The sequence below is a fragment of the Pristis pectinata genome, chromosome 7 (assembly GCF_009764475.1).
Source record: "Pristis pectinata isolate sPriPec2 chromosome 7, sPriPec2.1.pri, whole genome shotgun sequence".
Classification (NCBI taxonomy): domain Eukaryota; kingdom Metazoa; phylum Chordata; class Chondrichthyes; order Rhinopristiformes; family Pristidae; genus Pristis; species Pristis pectinata.
This window is the reverse complement of record NC_067411.1, coordinates 50550772-50571242: the sequence shown is the minus strand read 5'-3', so window position 1 is coordinate 50571242 and position 20471 is coordinate 50550772. Positions and strand designations below refer to the sequence as shown.

Genomic DNA, 20471 nt, shown 5'->3' with positions numbered 1-20471 from the left:
GCAACACTTGAGAAATTATGGAATAAAGAATCTGGAACAAATATAATAGCTTTTATTCTGATAGGAACTGTGCTCTGCTGCCAGTGCAGAACTTTGAGCTGAATTGTCCAAGACAAAGCCAAAGGTTATGTGAAGGACTCATCCTCAGCAGCTTCACAATGTAAAGGACCACTGAGACTCTCACCTGCCACTTTTGCAGTCTGCCACAGCACCTCAAGAAACTGCCTACTTATTGTGAAGTCTGTTTCTAGTCACCATGGAGACTTCCACTGAGTACCACTTCCAGTTAAAAACTTGGAAACCCCTTACAATGGGCATTGCGGTAGTGCTTCCAATGGTTTTGGTCAAAGACTTGGAACTGCACCATAGATATTAGAGACAATGGAGAGGAAGCACAGAAGGGCTCTGTACCACAGACATTATCTCCCGTAGTCTACAGGAAACCATTTGCCTATTTCAACCTTTCCAAGGAGCAATGTCTTTGCGGGCTGACTCACCAAGATGCTCGTCACAGAAATCCACAACCTTCTGTCCACACCTGCAGCTAACCTGCTCTGCCAGTCCAGGTCAAGTTCACTGCTGAACTCAGCTTCTGAGCCCAAGGATTTTTCCAGGCAGCTGCCACTGATCTATGCCATGACCATTGGTTTGCTATTCACCACAGCATTGTTGAAATCACTGATGCCCCAGGAGACACCTACCACTTCTCTACCACTGAAATCAGTAGTAAGGAAATCCTTACAATAAGTGGTAAGGAAGTTATTTGAGGAGATTCTCAGGGACAGGATTTACTCGAATTTGGAAAGAATGAACTTATTAAGGATAGTCATCACAGCTTTGTGCAGGGTAGATCCTGTCTCACCAATTTGATTGAGTTTTTTGAGCAGGTGACAAACTTAGTGAATGTTGTCTATGTGGACTTTGGTAAAGCATTTGACAAGGTCCCTTATGGTAGGCTGATCCAGAAGGTTAAGTCACATGGGATCCTTGGTAAGTTGGATTCAAAATTGGATTGAACGTAGAAGGCAGAGGGTAGTGGTGGAGGGGTGTTTTTCTGACTGGAGGTCTGTGACCAGTGTTCCTGAAGGATCAGTTCTGGGACCTCTGTTGTTTGTAATATATATAAATGGTTTGGATGAAAATGTAGGTGGGCTGATTAGTAAGTTTTCAGACAAAAATTGGTGGAGTTGTGGATAGTGAGAAAGGTTGTCAAAGGATACAACAGGATATAGATCAGTTGGAAATTTGGGTAGAGAAATGACAAATGGAGTTTAATCTGGACAAGTGTGAAGTGGTGCATTTTGCGGAGGTCAAATCCAAGTATACAGTAAATGGCAGGACCCTTAGGAGCATTGATGTACAGAGGGATTTTGGGGTGCAACTCCATACATCCCTGAAAGTGGCATCCCTGAAAGGGTGGTAAAGAAGCCATAAAACATGCTTACATTTATCGGTCGAAGTATTGAGTATAGAAGTTAGCAAATCATGTTGCAGCTGTATAAAACTTTAGTTAGGCCAATTTGAAGTATTATGTGCAGTTCTGGTCACCACATTATAGGAAGGATGTGGAGGCTTTAGAGAGGGTGCAATAGAAGTTCACCAGGATGTTGCCTGGATTGAAGTGTATTAGCAGTAAGGAGAGGTCGGACAAACTAGTGTTGTTTTTTCTGGAGCATCAGAGGCTGAGGGATCGACTTGATAAAAGTATATAAAATTATGTGAGGCATACATAGGGTAGATAGAGTTTTTTCCCAGAGTGGAAATGTCAGATACCACAGGTCTTAGGTTTAAGATGAGAGGGGGATAGTTTAAAGGAGATATTTGAGGCAATTTTTTTTACACAGAACGTAGTGGGTGCCTTGAACATGCTGCCAGGGGAGATGGTAGAAGCAGATATGATAGCAACATTTAAGAGGCATTTAGACAGCCACTTGATCAACAGGGAATAGAGGGATATGGATCATGTACAGGCAGATGGGATTAGATTGATTGGCATCTTGGTCGGCGTAGACATTGTGGGCTGAAGGACCTGTACCTGTGCTGTGATGTTCTGCATACAAGTTAGAATTTGTAGCGGTTGCTACCGCGGAATAAAACAAGACTCTACTTGGAGGATTGCCAAACAGAACTGGTTTATTTTCCCGCCTTGCGCGGGCCCTTTAAGGGAGAATGTTCCCACCCAAAACAACTGGCAATGACGTAAGTCCTACGTCATCAGGACTTTCCCGCACGCGGGTTCTCCCCGTCGCTCGGAAAGACGAGGCCCGCCGCCATCTTGGGCCTCGTCGCTCCGACGCCGCGCGACCCAACTGCCGAGCCGGTTCGCCTGACTAGACGGTGAGTCGCCACACAACCCCCCCCAGAACCGGCGAGACAGTCCCCAAGGTCCGTGGGCTGTGCCAGCTGCCGCTTAGGGGGGCGGCCTCTGCGTTGCGGCGTGGCAACCTCGACAGGCTGTTGCAGATCCAAATGGGCCAGTTGAGGCGGTCCGCCGTGAAAACCTGTTCCCTGCCTCCAATGTCCAAAATAAAAGTGGATCCGTTATTCCGTATGACTCGGAACGGTCCCTCATATGGTCGTTGCAATGGCGCCCGAGGTGTGCCCCTGCGAACGAAAACAAACTTACAGTCCCGTAGTTCCTTGGGCTAGCAGGATGGGGCTTGACCGTGCCATGAGGTGGGAATCTGGGCCAAGGCGCCAAGCTTCTCGCACAGTCTTTGTAGGACTGCTGGGGGTTGTTCCCCTTGGTCCCGAAGGGCAGGTATGAAATCCCCGGGGACAACTAGTGGCGCCCCGTATACAAGCTCAGCTGACGAAGTGCGGAGGTCTTCGAAAGCCGGGTACTTATCTTCCTCCGGAGGCGACTGGATGAAGTCTCCAACCTGGGCGGCTGTCTCCTGGTCCAGAGAGCTAACCACATGGTAGTACTTCGTGGAGTCGGAGGTGATCTGCCGAAGGTGGAATTGCGCTTCGGCCTGGTCAAACCAGACACTGGGCCGAAGTGTCCAAAAGGTGGGCAGCTTGAGGGCCACTGCGTTGGCTGCTGCGCTGTCGTCCATTTCGCGGGTCCAAAAGCCGTTTGGACTGTCGGGGTCACCAATGTAGCGGTTGCTACCGCGGAATAAAACAAGACTCTACTCGGAGGATTGCCAAACAGAACTGATTTATTTTCCCGCCTTGCGCGGGCCCTTTAAGGGGGAATGTTCCCGCCCAAAACAACCGGCAATGACGTAAGTCCTACGTCATCAGGACTTTCCCGCGCGCGGGTTCTCCCTGTCGCTCGGAAAGACGAGGCCCGCCGCCATCTTGGGCCTCGTCGCTCCGACGCCGCGTGACCCGACTGCCGAGCCGGTTCGCCCGACTAGACGGTGACTCGCCACAAATTGAATTCCTCTACTTTTTCTTCAAAGTGGATTTTCCAACACTGGCGGCTTCCCATGTTTGAGAACTCAAACTGGACACATATGGTGCCTTGGGTCCTTTTAGGAACACAGAGCTTTTCATAAATTACAAGTGCTTCCACTTCCTGAATTTTCAGGTCATGTTTGACTGTGACAGGAGCTTCCTCATGCTTACTGCAACTTGCCTTCATTCCAAAGGCAGTCACGTTTCAAACATCATTCAGGGATCACATGGGCCCTAGACACTCCTGTGATTTTGTTGGCTACATAGAGCAATCCTTATTCTAAGGCTATTCTGGCAACCCACTAACCCCCAACCCCCCACACACAATTCTTTCTCTGCTACATCAATGACTGCATCAATGCTACTGCCTGCACTTGTGCAGAACTCATCAATTTCATTACCTTTGCCAAGAACTTCCACCCTGCCCTCAAATTCACCTGGACCATCACTGACACTTCTATTCCTTTTCTGGATCTCTCTGTCTTCATCTTAGGAAACAGACTTGCCACTGGCATCTTCTATAAACCCACTGACTCCCACAGCTACCTTGACTATATCTAGAAAACATAGAAAAACTACAGCACAATTCAGGCCCTTCAGCCCACAAAGCTGTGCCGAACATGTCCCTACCCTAGAAATTACTAGGCTTACCCATAGCCCTCTATTTTACTCAGCTCCATATACCTATCTAACAGTCTCTTGAAAGACCCTATTGTATCCGCCTCCACCACCGTTTCCGGCAGCCCATTCGATGCACTCACCACTCTCTGAGTAAAAAACTTACCCCTGACATCTCCTCTATATCTACTCCCCAGCACCTTAAACCTATGTCCTCTTGTGGCCACCAATTCAGCCCTGGGGAAAAGCCTCTGACTATCTACCCTATCAATACCTCTCATCATCTTATACACCTCAATCAGGTCCCCCCTCATCCTCCAAGGAGAAAAGGCCAAGTTCCCTCAACCTGCTTTCATAAGGCATGCTCCGCATTCCAGGCAGCATCCTTGCACCCTCTCTATGGCTTCCACATCTTTCCTCTAGTGAGGCGACCAGAACTGAGCACAATACTCCAAGTGGGGTTAAACAGGGACCTATATAGCTGCAACAATACCTCTCGGCTCCTAAATTCAATTCCCCAATTGATGAAGGACAATGCACCATATGCCTTCTTAACCACAGAGTCAACCTGCACAGCCACTTTGAGTGTCCTATGGACTCGGACCCCAAGATCCCTCTGATCCTCCACACTGCCAAGAGTCCTACCATTAATACCATATTCCACCAACATATTTGACCTACCAAAATGAACCACTTCACACTTATCTGAGTTGAACTGCATCTGCCACTTCTCAGCCCAACTCTGCATCCTATCTATGTCCCTCTGTAACCTCTGACAGCCCTCCAAACTATCCACAACACCCCCAACCTTCGTGTCATCCGCAAACTTACTAACCCACCCCTCCACTTCCTCATCCAGGTCATTTATAAAAATCACGAAGAGTAAGGGTCCCAGTACAGATCCCTGAGATACACCACTGGTCACCGACCTCCATTCAGAATACGACCCTTCAACAACCACTCTTCGCCTTCTGTGGGCCAGCCAGTTCTGGATCCACTCTGTAATGTCCCCTTGGATCCCATGTCTCCTCACCTTCTCCATAAGCCTTGCATGGGGTACCTTATCAAATGCCTTACTGAAATCCATATACACTACATCTACTGCTCTCAATCCATATACACTGCATCTCCTCCAAACCTATCTCCTGTAGGAATGCTGTCACTTTTACTCAATTTCTCAGTTTCTCCCACATTTGTTTTCAAGATGAGGCCTTCTGCTTTCAAGTTTCTGAAATTTCTTCATGAAATATAGCTTCCTCTCTTCCATAGTTAATAGAGCCCTCACACGCATTTCCTCCAGTTCCCATATGTCTGTTCGGACAACACACCCACCACGCCCCGAAGTCCAGACAATTCCTTGGTCCTTACTCCACCCACCTCCTTATCGAACATATCATCCTTCGCCATTTCCACCAGCTCCAACTTGATCTCACCACCATTCACATCTCCCGCTCTCCCCTCCCTTTCTGCTTTCCATGGGGACCTCTCTCTCCATCACTCCCTGGTCCATTCATCCATTCTCACTATCCCTCCCCATCCGCTGGTACGTTCCCCTGCAACCAAAGGAATTGTAACATCTGTCACTTCACCTCTTCCCTTTCCACTGTCCAGGAACATAACCACCCCTTCCAACTGCGGCAGAGATTCACCTGCACCTCTTCCAACCTGATTATTGCATTTGATGTGGCCTCCTCTGCATTGACAAAACCATTTTGCAGAGTGCCTGTACCCTGTCCACAAAGGCCATCTTGAGCTACTGTTGCATATCATTTTAACTCTCCTTACCTCTCCCACACCGACTTTGCTGTCCTCGACCTTCTCCATTGGTACGGAAAGGTCAAGCGCAAATTGGAAGAACAACATCTCAGATTCCACTGGGATAGCAAACACCCAGTGATATGAACATTACATTTCCAATTTCAGATAATTCATACCCCAGATGTTCTCCCTCCACACACACCCACTTGTCCACCTAGATTTCTTCTCCCTTTGTTCACTACCGTGTCCCATATCCTCCCTCTTCCCCACTTAGTTTCTCTTCTTCCCCCTGCGCCCCCCCCACCCCAATCTGGTTCCAAGCATCACCTCTGCCCCATTCCTTCCTCATGCTGCCATATACTGGCAATCTTTCCTGTTCCCTCCCAATCCTGATGCAGGATTTCAACCTGAAATGTCGACATACACCTTTGCCTCACACCGATGTGTTCTGTTTTTCTGTTCCATCCAGCATCTACAATGTAGCGGTTAGCGTAACACTATTATAGCGCCAGCGACCTGGGTTCAATTCCAGCCACTGTCTGTAAGGAGCTTGTACATTCTCCCAGTGTCTGCGTGGGTTTCCTCCAGATGCTTCGGTTTCCTCCTCCCACATTCCAAAGACGTACGGGTTAGGAAGTTGTGGGCATGCTATGTTGGCACCAGAAGCATGGCGAAACTTGCGGGCTGCCCCCAGAACACTACACAAAAGATGTATTTCACTGTGTGTTTCGATGTACATGTGACGAATAAAGATCTTATCTCATCCTTTGTCCTCATCTTTCAGGGGTCACAGGATGAGGGCTATCCCCTCTTTTCTTGCTCCCCTCTTTCTCTATCTCTCTTTTCCTGTGTGCTCTTCAGCCACCAAAGCTGAGAGCTGCTATAATGAGAGCCATGGTAGCACAAGGAGCTTAGTTGAGACTCTACTAGCTTCCACAAAATTAGAATTTACTGTCCACTGTGCTCTGGGCGGTCTCCAGTCCCTACCAGGTGTCTCCCACTGTGTTGTCATCTGCTCCATAATGTGTATCTTGGCACACAGGCAGACAGAACTCTTGCCTGAGAGGATCCCACAAGAGGAGGAGCAGCAAGAACCACAGATGAAAGAGGAATGGAGGTCATCCACAGTGACATGAAAATGGGAGGCAGTGCAGGGGGGAGGCCCAATCTGGATGTGCTTTGAGCATCTAATGGAGCACCGCTTCTTGTGTTGTTCACAGTACAATGATTTGCAGTCCACTCATTGTCAGCTGCCATACTGGATTGATTCCCCACAGACTATACAACTGACCTTTTTCATTCATTTGGCTACATCTCAATGAATCTGCAGTACATCAGATGTACCAACAGAATGACATGCTACTGAAAGATATTCATAAAATTGCAAAAATGCTCAATGCTTGAACACAATTTGGACACAAAATCATGGTCCCAGCAATCCAGTGATAAATCCAGACAAAACTAGAATCTATGGAAAAGATTACCCGCCTCAATATTATGTCAATCCACAATGGTTCACTCTCCAATGACAGCTCAAAATGGCAGGCTACATTCCTCTCAGCCTGAGTACATCACACCTGCAGTTTTCAATATCACTGCCCAGACAGGGTCATTCTCCTCATGATGAGCAACTCCTTAGTTTAAACATGCTGACAAAATTCGATCAACTATAAATCTTACAGGCATTTAGTCAACTGGCTCAATAGGTATGCTTCCAGGCTCAGTTCCATAAGTAGCAGCCAAAAAGATGTGATATAACATTACTATCAATTCTCTAATAGATTAGATGTCATGCTGAAGCTTCATGGACAAAAGCTGATCATTTAAAATTTTAGACTCTTAATCTTGATGCATGGAATAAGTTAATTTGAGAGGCAAAGTTTTAAGGTATTGAAAATATTGCTCTTGCTCTCTTCCACTATCAGAATTGCAGCCTAAAACCTAGCCACTGAACTTTTCTGCCTCAGGAAAGACTATGGAAAAGCTTCATATCAAGGTGAATTCTCAATGAATGCAGTAGCATGGAGGTAGTGCTGTCACTGACACTTGTGTGCCAGACTATTCTCTAAGGAGAAAGCCTTACTGATGGAACTGTTTTGAGATAAATCCATTGATTATTAGGGTTTGATTTCTCTGAACACATTGTTCCATTCTTAAGGTGCTACGCAAAAGGTTTGAGGAAGGTTTAACATGATTACACTGAGTTATTAACATGCAAGCTATGCCCAATCATTTCTGATGAAACTTCGGTGTCCATCAAAAACAAAGACAGAGGCCAAGATCAGGGTCAGTAATATGAAAGCTTACATTTCCTATGAGTATTGTTAACCTTCTGCACCCTCATGCAGTGGTACACAATAGAGCCGCCCCCCCCCCCCCCCCCCCCCATCTCCCCAATCAATGAGCACTGTGAAGACACTGGCCACAAAGCTACTTTCCAAGATAAGAAAGGGCCTTCCCTTCTGTTATAATGAAAGCAAATGCCTTAGCATCTGTTTCTTTTTGAATGATTGGTGATCAGGTTGCAGGCGATCTGTCCAGTTACTCTTTGACTGTTCATCACTAGCCACATTCTCTAGACCTTCATCACTAATCTCATCCTGTTCCTCCTCCCAACCTTACGGGGTTTTCTTCATGCTTGTGTGTTTATCCAAGAGAGCCTGATTGGAATGCTGATTATGTTTGTGCTGAGGTAAGTAATGTTCATCAGGTTACCTTGTGTAGAGCATTAGTTCCCCTTGCTCTGTGAAGACCAGATGGAACATAATGAATGCATAAGCACTGTTTGACCATCTGTGCCACAATGAGACCAGGAACAGAGAAGCCAATTTTTTTTTATTAATCTCCTATAAAACTGCACCACTGGCATAAATATCTTGGTGAGTCTTTTGCACTTTTGAAGTGAGGTATTTTATAATATCCTTAACTCTGTAGTAGTAGTGGGTAAAGATTTGATTTTCTCCTGGAACAGTGGACCAATTTTGATCATTTCATTTCTTACCATGATTTTTTTTTAATTGAAAGGCAATTTTAACTTTTTGAGTTATTAAGTCATATTTGAAATCCATCACAAGAAGATTATAGCTCACAAAAAGGATAAAAAAAGGTGGTGCTTTTTTTCTGAAAATTTTCCTGTATTCCACTTAGTAATTACCAAGAGAATGGGAGAATCTATAACCAGAGGTCCACACATACAAAATAACCGCAACTGAACCCTATAGGGAAATCAGGAGAAATAACCCTGGAGTGATTTTCGGAATGTGGAACTGCAACAGGAAACTGTTGAGACAAATAGCTTATAAGCTTTTAAAATAAAACCAGATGAGTATGTGAGAGAAAAGAGATGATGAAAGGCTGAAATGAGGTAACTGAATAGAAGGAGCCAGCATATTCTGGTTCGGCCCATCATCTTGTTTCTGCATGCTAGGTACCTTGTAACCATGAATTGCACAATTAAGCAGAACTAATTTTATAAAAATATAACATCACTCTGTACTTTATTCATCTGCAGGAATCAGAAGAAACTAAAAAAGCTTTACAGAAAGATCAGAAATGGCTGACTCAAATACAGAAGATACTTGAAGGCCAGGTACTGAAACATCTTGTGTGTTAATGGTATTTTGCAGCCTAGCTTGCTCCCTTTACATAAGGAACCAAGTAACCTTCACTTACAGATTCATTAAGTCAACAAAACAATTACATTAAAGCAGTAAATTAAGACATTCTTAATCAGCAACCATTTATACCGACAGCAAGCCCCAAAAATTGCTTTTGTTTTTACTTTATTTAGTACTTTACTCAAATCATTTGTCAATCCTGCTTTCAAAATTAATTTGAATTTTTTGAATCAGAATCAAATTTATTATCACTGTCTTATATGATGTGAAGTTAGTTGTTTTGCAGCAGCAGTACAATGCAAAGACATAAAATCACTATAAATTATAAAATAAATAAATAGTACAAAAAAGGAATAATGAGGTATTGTTCACGGGTTCATGAATTGTTCAGAAATCTGATGGCGGAGGAGAAGAAACTGTTTCTGAAACGTTGAATGTGGGTCTTCAGGTTCCTGTACCACCTCCCTGATGGTAGTAGCAAGAAGAGGGCATGTCCAGGATGGTGAGGGTCTTTAGTGATGGATGCCGCCTTCTTGAGGCACCACCTCTTGAAGATGTCCTCAGTGGTGGGGAGGGTTGTGCCCATGATGGCGCTGGCTGAGTCTACAACCCTCTGCAGTCCCTTGCGATCCATGCATTGGAGCCTCCATGCCAGGCTGTGATGCAACCAGTCTCTACCGTATATCTATAGAAATTTTCAAGAGTCTTTGGTGACATACCGAATCTCCTCAAACTCCTAACAAAGTGGAGCCACTGGCGTGCCTTCTTCGTGATTGCATCAATGTGTTGGGCCCAGGATAAATCCTCCGAGATGTTGACACCCAGGAACTTAAAGCTGCTCACCCTTTCCACCGCTCACCCCTCAATGAGGACTGGCGTGTGTTCTTCTGACTCCCCCTTCCTGAAGTCCACAATAAAATCCTTGCTCTTGCTAGCGTTGAGTGCGAGGTTGTTGTTATGACACCACTCAACCAGTTGATCTATCTCACTCCCGTACACCTCGTCATCGCCACCTGAGATTTTACCAACAACAGTGTGTCATCTGCGAATTTATAGATGGCATTCGAGCTGTGTTTAAGCCACACAGTCATGAGGGTAGAACAGTGGACTAAGCCCACGTCCTTGAGGTGCGCTTGTGTTGATTGTCAGCAAGGAGGAGATGTTATTACCAATCCATACTGACTGTGGCCTCCTGATGAGGAAGTTGAGGATCCATTTGCAGAGGGATGTACAGAGGCCCAGGTTTACCCTAGGGGTACAGCGATCACAGGGTCACCGGATGCTGTGGGGATTCGCAAAGGTGTAGTATTACTCTCCCTTTCAAAGTGTGTATAAAAGGCGTTGATCTCATCAGGGAATGAAGCATCTCTGCCATTTACACTGTTAGGTTTTGCCTTATAGGAAGTAATGGCATGCAAACCCTGTCACAGCTGTCGTGCATCCAGCTGTGTCTCTAATTTCACACAGAATTGCCATTTCACTCTCACAATAGCCTTCCGTAGGTCGTATCTGGACTTGTAGGATTCTGGATCACTGGTCTTAAACGCCACAGATTTACCAATATGCTGTGATTTTGTTTTCTCTTATGTAACAAAAGTCCTTTGCCATAATTATCAAACTATGTTAATTGAACATGCAAATAACTTCACCAATGCAACCAGATGGAAGTGAAGGTCAGAATTATTTATTGAAATTAAGACCACAATATGCAGTTAAGCACTTTCAAAATGCCATATTTTTTAGTAAAGGATGTCATAGTGCAAGTGTGTGATTCCAAGAACCAGCAAGCTGGTTTCCAAGATGGCTGCTGTCTGCAAAGGGTTGATTGCATCAAAAAGGATGGGCTTCACAGACAGTTCCAGAAACACGTCCAACCACAATGGCAAGAATAGAATTGAAGGGCAGAGTCACTCTTATGTCAGGGTGACTGAATTTACCAGTGGTTTTAATTTCATTTATCAGCACATATCTTTTTTTGATGTCAGGTAAGATAGTGAGAAGCACGGCTTGTGAATTATGTGCAACAAACAGTCTGCTGGAGGAACCCAGCAGATTGAACAGGGGGGGAAAGGAACTGTTGACGTTTTGGGGCAAAACCCTGCACCAGGACGGGTTGTGAATTATGTGCTTGTGAATCCTTGTGTATGTGCAGTTAGTTTTGTACAGCATCATAGGACTAAATTCCATTCAGTGGTCCAGCATTATCAGTGGGCCATGGTAGAGCTAGTCACATTTTTTATTGGACAGGGTATACATAACAGTACATGTTATACTGGAGACCATAAAGCTATGTAGTTGAAGAAAATCACTGGATAGAAATGCAGTTAGAAGTGGAGTATCTGTTGTCTGTCAGATCACAAACCTTTGCCTTCTGCATCTCTCCTCACTCTCTCCCACATCCTCTCCCACAACTAGAGTAATAGTACAACTTTGTAAAATATTGAATAGGCCATAGCTGGGGTACAGTGTGCTGTTCTGGTCGCCACACTATAAAAAGTGGGTGATTGCATTGGAGAGGGGGCAGAGGAGATTCACCAGGATGCTGCCTGGTATGGAGCATTTCAGTTATGAGGAGCAACTGTATAAACTATTTTCCTTGGAATGGAGGAAGCTGGCTGAGATGCACAAAATTATGAGAGATATAGATAGGGTAAATAGCAAGAAGCTTTAGCAGAATTAACTAAAATCAGAGAGCATATATTTAAGGTATGGCACAGGAAATTTAGAGGAGACCTGAGGAATTTCTTTTAGCCAGAGGATTGTTAAATTCTGGAACACATCGCTTGAGGAGGTGATGGAGGCAGAGACTCTCACAACATTTATGAAGTATCTAGACAAGCACTTGAATCAGCAAGGTGTAGAAGACTGTGACCCAGTTGTAGGGGGAGAATATAGTCAGAGGGATAAATCCTTTAGTCAGCAACTATTACTAACAGCCCTGGTGCTAGGTTGATGGACATCTCCTTGCAGCTGAAGAAGAACTTGGAATAAGAGAGAAAGGGGCCATTTAGCATTTAGTACATTTAACAACCAACGACCTAAGAATAAGGTGTTACTGAGAGAGTTTGAGCTGGAGTTCAAATTTAAAGCAGTAACTCAAAAGCAATAATCTCTAAACTTGGTCCACATACCAACTAGCATAGGGGCAAACAAAAACTTGTATGGCTGAAAGGGTGGTATGGGAAATAGTGTTTTACTAGGGAAAGAAAACTGTCCATAAGGAAAGGCACATTGGGTTGAAGGGGCTGTGGGCTGGGCTTTAAACTGATAAAATGGTGGAATAAGGTAAGGAAAAATTTATGTCAATGCAAAAGAGTCATTTTGTAACTTGGTAAGCATAAGCAGGTTGTCTCAGGAAGATTCAGAAAGTAGAACAATAAGACTGTCATAAAAAATAGGACCACACAGAGAAAGATGCTAGAAGTCAAAATTAAAGGGGTTTAACTCAAAACAGGACCAAATAATTGACAAATAAGGCTGTCAATTAATTGCCATTAAAGTGATTGCAATCTTTCTTGCTAATTTTATTAAGGGATGAAATCCAAGTGGTAAAGGAAAATAATGCACCACAATTCTTAAAAAAAGTAGTTACGCTGGCAGCTAGATGTGGCCCCCACCCTTACTCAGGATACCCTCCTCTTCCCCGCACCTTGTTATCAGACTTTCCCCAGGGAAGGTGGGGGAAGGTGGAGAGAGAGGGATACGTGAAGAGGGTGAGGAAGCTACAGCAATGTTTCCAACCTCTTCTTCACTCAACTTTATTGATTTACATTAAAGGCATTGATTGAGTCAGTCCCTTACCCACTGACTCAGAACTGCTATGAATTCCCCCAAACTGCCACACCCCTATCTCTTCTAACTTGTTGTCTCATCACCACCATTTCTCTCTCTCTACCTTGCCACTCTCTCTCTCCCTCCTGTTCTCTAACCATATTGTCTCTGCACCTTATCTGTTCATGTTCTCCCATTTCCTGTTCCTCTTTATTTATCCCTCTTCCCCTTGGCAATTTCACACTTATTCCCTGAACATCTCTCCCTGCCTATCTCCTTTTTCCACCTCCATTGTCTTCCATGCCCCCTTGCTGCTATTCTGTATGTCCCCCTTCATGTCTCCATCCTGTCCCCTTCTCTCCATCTTGCCTCCTATTTGATTCCATTCCCCCTTTCCATCTCTCCTGTACACCTCCATCTGCCTCCACTTCCTTCCCCTTTCCCTCTCCATGCATCTGTTATTTCCCCACCTGCCCTACACCCTTTCTTCCCCCCCACCAGCAATCTTTCCATCTGTCCCGAATACCCTCTCCACCCTGTCTAGCTCCCTCTCTCCATCCTGCCTGGCACTCCCTCTCTGTTGTGCTGGGTGCAATCTCTCAACCTCGCCTGGTGTATTTGCTCCATCTGACCCAGTGCACTGCCTCACCCAGGTGCACTCCCCTCACACACCCAATGCCCTCTCCATCCTGGCCAGCTCCCTCTCTCCACCCTGCCCATCACGCTTTCTCTCCATCTCACTCCCTTCACTTTTTCTCTACTACACAAGGCGCATTCTCTCTCTTTCTCTTTCTCTCTCTCTCTCTCTCTCTCCCCCCCCCTCTCTCTCTCCCTCCCCCCTTCTCTCTCTCCATCTTGCATGGTATCTGCTGTCTCCAGTTTGCCCAGCTCACGGTCTCTCCACCCCACCCTGTGCTCTTCCTCCATCACGACTGGTGTTCTGTACCCTTACCACCCAACTCTCTTTCCACCCCACCAGTTTGCTCTCTGCAAACTTCCTGCTCTCTCTCTCTCCAACCCTCCTAATGCACCCAGCGTGCACTCTCTTGGTCCTGCTTGGCACACCCCCTCCACCTCACACAGAATTTGCTCTATCCCACACATGCTCTCTCTCCATCTGCTGGGCACTCTCTCCATACCACCTGAGGTGCTCTTTCTCCACCCCACCCAGCAGTCTCTTTCCACCTTGCCTGTGCTCTCCCTCCATTTGCCACACAGTCCCTCTGCCCTGCTCCTGCTCTCTTCACCCCGTCCAACACACTCTCTTTCCACACCACCCAGCATTATTTCTCTCTGTACCACTCAGTGACCTCTCCCTCTCCCTCCATCTCACCCGGTGCAAACTGTTCTATCTGATTCTATTCAAGACACACTCACTCCATCTCACCGAGCACACTGTCTCCTGGCTCTCTTCCTTTCCACCACACCCTGTTCACTCTGACCATCCCTACTTGCACTCTCTCACTCTCCACCTCACCAGGGTGGTCTTCCTGCCTCATCTGGCGTGCTCTCTCTCTGTCCCGCTAGGGGCAATGTCAACTCGCCCAGTGTGTTTGCTCCATCCCATGCAGTGCTATCCCTCCACCCTGTCTGGGCTCTCACTCCTTTGGCCTACCCAGTGCTCTCTCCAACCTGACAGCTGCCTCTCTCCACTCTGCCTGACACACTGTCTCTCCACCTTGCTCGCCTCTCTCTCCACTCCTTCCGGCGGAATCTCTCTCCAACTCACCCAGCACATGCTCTGTCCGCCCCACCCAGAGCCTGCTCACTCTTTCCCGGCCAGCAAGATCTCTCCACCTCTCTTGGGGTGCTCTCTCTTTCCTTCCCAGCTTGTTCTCTCCACCCCACCTGGCACGCTCTCTCAATCTACATCACCCATTGCTTTCTCTCTTCTTCCCACAGTGCACTCTCTCTCCACCTCGCAGCACTCTCACTCTCCATCCTGCCCCTCTTTCTCCTTGACCCATCCTGTTTCTTGCAGTGCCTTCCCCAACCTCTCTCCTCCTTCTCCCTGTTTCCTCACCCCTTCTCTTCATCCTGGTCCCCATCTCCAACCCAGTCATTTCATCCAGCCTTTCTTATCACCCCACCTCCTCTCTCCATCGCAGCCCCCACCAATCCATTCCATCGCACCCTCTTCTCTCTATCTTGCCCTTCTCTTCCCAGCCTCCTTTTCTACCTTTCCTTCCTATCCTGCTTTCTCATTCCCTGTGTCTATCCAGTTTCTTTCTCTCTATCCTGACCCATTCTCCAAGACTTTCCTTTCCATCTCATTTCCTCCTCTTCCCATGTAATGAGAGAACTATAATGGACAGAGGAAGATGGGATGACAAGCAGGGCTGGATGGGATGACTGGAAAGTTACTTGATACCTTGAGCCTACTCCCCAATTCCACAAAATTGTGGCTGCTCAGCCACCATCACTAAATTTCCCACTTAATCCCCACAATTCCCTTTGTACTCAAGTATTTAATAATGTCAGCCTTGGGCCTATTCAGTTTTGGCATCCACAATCCTCTGGAATAGAGAATTCCAAATATTCACAACCCTCTACATCAACAAAGGTGTCCCTATCTGAATTATCTTTCTTGCGAGTAAGCCACCCTTGAGTTCTTGACTTGCCAGCTAGGAGAAGCAGCCTAATAACATCTGCCTTGTCATGGCCTTTGAAAATTTTATACATTTCAACAGGATTTCCTTTTAATTTTTAAATCTTGAGAGAATATATACCCATTCTACCAGATCTCTTCTCATCGAGTCATTTTATTTGCACTTCCTCTGTAGCAAGTGTAGTCTTTCTGAGGGGAGGAAACAAAGCTGTGTAAAGTATTCCTATTTAATTGTACCAAGGTTTCCTTATTTTTATGCTGCAATTCCCTTGAAATGAAGCTAACATGCTATCTACCTTGGTAGTTGCTTGTTGTACATGCATGTTAACCTTATGTGATTTGTATACAATGATTCCCAAATCCTCCTGAAGTAGTTGCATTTCTCAGTCTCTCACTTTAAAAATTATTCTGCCTACAACAGTGAATAATTTCACACTACTTCATGTATACTATGTTTTTACCTATTTATTTAACCTGCCTGAATCCTTTTACAGTTACTTTGCTGCCACTTTACACCTTGCTTCTCCAGCTAATTTTGTACCATCAGCAAACATAGATACCTTATACTCTGACCCTTAATGTAAGTCATTATTTATTATACCTTCTTTAATCGTTTGTCACATCAGCCCCTCCAAATTTGGGTTATTGTGCATTCCCTAGTGTTGTTGGTTATCATCATTTGCTGTTCTGCTAAGCTATCTTGGGAATCTACTGTGCCTCACTTTGCTTCTTTCAAAAGCTCTATAATATCCAAGTTCTGCAACCACACTGCTGGTGTCCAGTGATTTCAATCGTTCTCTGTTTTGTCTTTTTGTATTTCAGCTGAAAGGTTTGCAGCATCCTCAAGGTCCTAGATAAATCTGCTGCAGTGTTTATAGGTTATCTGATGTGTGCAAGTATAATATTTTAAGATTTCACATTCTAAACATAAATCTTAAAAGGGAAAAATAGAGATGGCAATCCTCGATACGTTATAGTAGCTAAAGATGGCTGCCCCTTTAGCAAGCCAATATAAAATAACTGCAGTAACGAGATAGCTGCAGCACTATAATATTATTAGTTGTTTATATTCAGCAATAAATGAGAACACCTGAAGAGTGGTTCATAGCTTTGTGACCTTTTCCGAGGGATTCACTTGCAGTCAATTCATGTTTTCCTCACAGCTGGACAGCTGTTTATTACCATGTCTTCCTGTATTCTGTACAATATTTTCTACAGAGACTGTGCACAGCTTGTTAGTGGGAGCTGAATATTGATTCGGAATCCTGTCGATGCAGAAAGAATGAAAAAATGTCCACTAGAGACCCCACAAACATATTCCTATTGATATTTTCGTGCTGAGTGGAAAGCTGCACACTTGATGACAAGGCTGAGACTATCTCAAATCACAGACAAATCCTCAGAGATTCCTGCTGTGACCTATATGTTTCTTTTCTCTTATCAGTTTCCAAGTTTTTTTTTATTAACATACTGTCTTCAGGAATACTGTGTCTGTCACAAGTGATTAAGAACAATCAATTGACAGTCGGTGGTTCCAATTTGTCCAATGTAGGAGACTCTTGATGTCCGTGTGCACTGAAGTTGGATTTAGCTAATACTGTGCAAGATCTCATTTACCTAATATTGCCTTTTTGAGGGTTTGGAGGTTATCACTGAACTCTGATTACGCATTTCACCGTACTGCAACTTCTATAACTAGAGATTATCTTCACATTTACCGGAGAACCACTGTTGTAGCATTGTATAGATAACAGTGGTGTGTGTGTGTGTGTGTGTGTGTGTGTGTGTGTGTGTGTGTGTGTGTGTGTGTGTGTGTGTGTGTGTGTGTGTGTGTGTGTTTATGCTCTACTTGTCTATGGAAACTGATCAGTTTCTAAGAATGTGAACAATGATTTAGGATGTATTTTATTTTGAACTGGCTTCAGTGATTTTGAGGAGCAATTCATGTTCTGTTACCAATGATAAACACGTATGAAAGAGTATCAGCTGCCAGTTGCACTGCTCTCTGTCCCATTGACTTAACATACAACCAAATGTGTGGAGGTGACTTCAGCCAGGAAGTGATTTTCTCACATACAATTAACTAAAGCAACCAGAGATAAATTTCACCCCTTTTGAATTTTATTCTACTGCAGTTTCTAGCTACCTGGTTTACAGTAATGGACTAAACTCTTGCCTTGACTCAGGGTGTCCTACTCCAAAGTCAAATAACTGCAAAGTGTGCTGGTACTTTCCCACAGTGCTTTGGAAGTACAGTTCCTTTCCGAACATCTGATTTCAATTATGTTACATTACCTCTCAAGTAGTACTTTTTGGTCACCTCCATGTTCTATGAATATCAGTAGAAGAAATGGGTAAAGTTGGCACCCTGGAAAATGATTTTAGTTTTAATTTCTAAGAAAATATAAACTTTTAAGAGGTTACAATCTGACAATTGGCCATCTAAAGACGTTTTTATGTGGTAATCATGCTATTTTTGTTTTAGAGTCATAGCATTGAACAGCAAGGAAATAAGCCTTTTGGTCCACCGTGCCAACCATCAAACACCCATTTACACAAATCCCATTTTATTCTCCCCACATCCCCATCAAATCTCCCAGATTCTAACACTCACCTGGGACTAATTTACTTACATGTCTTTGGGAGAGAATGTGCAGGCTCCACATTGACAACACTGGAGGTCAGGATCAAACTAAGTTACTGGAGCTGTGAGGCATCAGCTCTACCCCAGTGCCAGTGTGGCTCCAAGCTATGGCAATTTTAGTTATAGTTGAATATATGCTCTCTATAGCTTTATTGAGCAATTTGGATGAATTTGTCACCTTCTTTCAAGAAAGAGGAATAACATCTTGTTTTAGCAGGGAAGTTCATTCTGCTGGAGATGTATTACAACTATACTCAACAATGCAGAACTTTTTTAAATTAAAGGTACTGTAGCGGCTAGCTACACTACTATAGAATAAAGACACGGAGTCTGTTGCTTGGAGTTAGAAGTCAATTGCTCGACAGGGGCGCAGTGCGCCTTTTTATACCGAAACTCCTCCCGCGCTTCAGTTCCCGCGCTGACGTCACGCACGGGTCACCTGACCTTCCCGCACGCGGGCTTTCCTAGCCCAATGATAGAGAAGAAGGAGGGCCCGCGCCATCTTGGGTCGGGGCCTCCGACGACACTCGCGATCTCGGGAGCCAGTTCAATACCGGTAAGGTGAGTCGCCACATAACCCCCCCAAAGAACCGGCAATACCGTCACAAAAGCCAGAATTAAATAAACTATGACTTGGGTGGCCTGCCCCTGCGCCGCGCTCGCTGGACCACTACCGGTTGGTCCAGGTCTAAATGAGCTGGCTTCAGCCAGTCAATTGTAAAATCTCCTTGCACCCCCCAATGTCCAGCACAAATGTAGACCCATTGTTCTTGACGACCCGGAATGACCCATCGGCTGCAGTGGTGTTCAGTGCGCACCTGTCCTGACAAAGACAAACTTACAGTCTCAGAGGGACGTTGGCATACGGGTCGGGGCCTGTCCGTGTTGCGAGGTGGGTATCAGGGCCAGGTTGCCAAGCCGCTCGTGCAGCCGGTCGAGTGTCGCAGCAGGTTCTTCCTCTGGCCCCCAAGGGGCTGGTAGGACCTCGCCTGGGACAACCAAGGGCATTCCGTAGACCATCTCTGCGGACGAGGCATGCAGGTCCTCTTTTGGCACGGTACGTATCCCCAGCAGGACCCAGGGGAGTTCGTCCACTCAGTTGGGCCCCTTAAGGCGGACCATGAGTGCCGACTTCAGGTGTTGATGGAACCTCTCCACCAGCCCATTGGATTGCGGATGATAGGCGGTGGTGAGGTGGATCTGGGAACCCCACAAGTCAGTAACGGCAGACCACAGGCCGGAGGTGAATTGACCTCCCCTGTCTGAGGTGATATGGGCCGGGACACCAAAACGGGCCACCCAAGTTGACAAAAGGGCCTGTGCGCAGGACTGGGTGGAGGTGTCCGCGAGGGGAATGGCTTCGGGCCAGCGGGTAAAGCGGTCGACAATCATGAGAAGGTACCGCGCTCCTCGGGAGACTAGGAGGGGACCGACAAGGTCGACATGGATATGGTCAAACCTCTGGATGGATGGGTGTGCCAGGCCATGGATGGAATCAAACACCTGTCGACGTCAGGCAGCTGGGACGATGGGGCAGGGTTTACCGGTGGAGATATTGCAGAGCAGAGTGTGCTCACCGGGGCCTACCAGTAGGTCTTGCAGTTGCAGGCCTGAGACTGTGGTGCGATAGCTGGGCATCTCCATGTCCGTTTGTTGTGCCTCCGCCAAGGCACCGAAATCCACCCCCGGGACAAAACTTGGATGGTGGGCCGTGAAAGTGCATCCGCGACCACATTCTTTTTCCCGAACAGATGGTGGACGTCAGTGGTGTGCTCTGAGATGTACGACAAGTGCCGCTGCTGCCGTGCTGACCAGGGATCTGAGACCTTGTTGAAAGTGAAGGTCAACGGCTTGTGGTCAGCGAAAGCTGTAAACAGCCTGCCTTCTAGGAAGTATCGGAAGTGTCTGATGGCCAGGTACAACGCCAACAGCTCGCGGTCGAAGGCTCTATATTTGAGCTCTGGTGGTCAAAGGTGTCTGCTGAAGAACGCTGGCGGTTGCCAACGCCCTTCGGTGAGCTGCTCTAGAACGCCTCCGACCGCTGTGCTGG

The 20471-nt window shown here is 45.9% G+C and overlaps 1 protein-coding gene across 6 annotated transcripts in view; it reads left to right on the top strand.

The window, feature by feature from the left end:
- cntln (centlein, centrosomal protein) overlaps positions 1-20471 on the top strand; it is a 432461-nt gene that overhangs the window by 387605 nt on the left and 24385 nt on the right. For all 6 annotated transcript variants that reach the window (XM_052019932.1, XM_052019931.1, XM_052019933.1 and 3 more), the window contains one exon: positions 9293-9370. In XM_052019932.1, coding sequence (XP_051875892.1) covers positions 9293-9370 — 78 coding nt within the window. The remainder of the gene's footprint in view (positions 1-9292; positions 9371-20471) is intronic.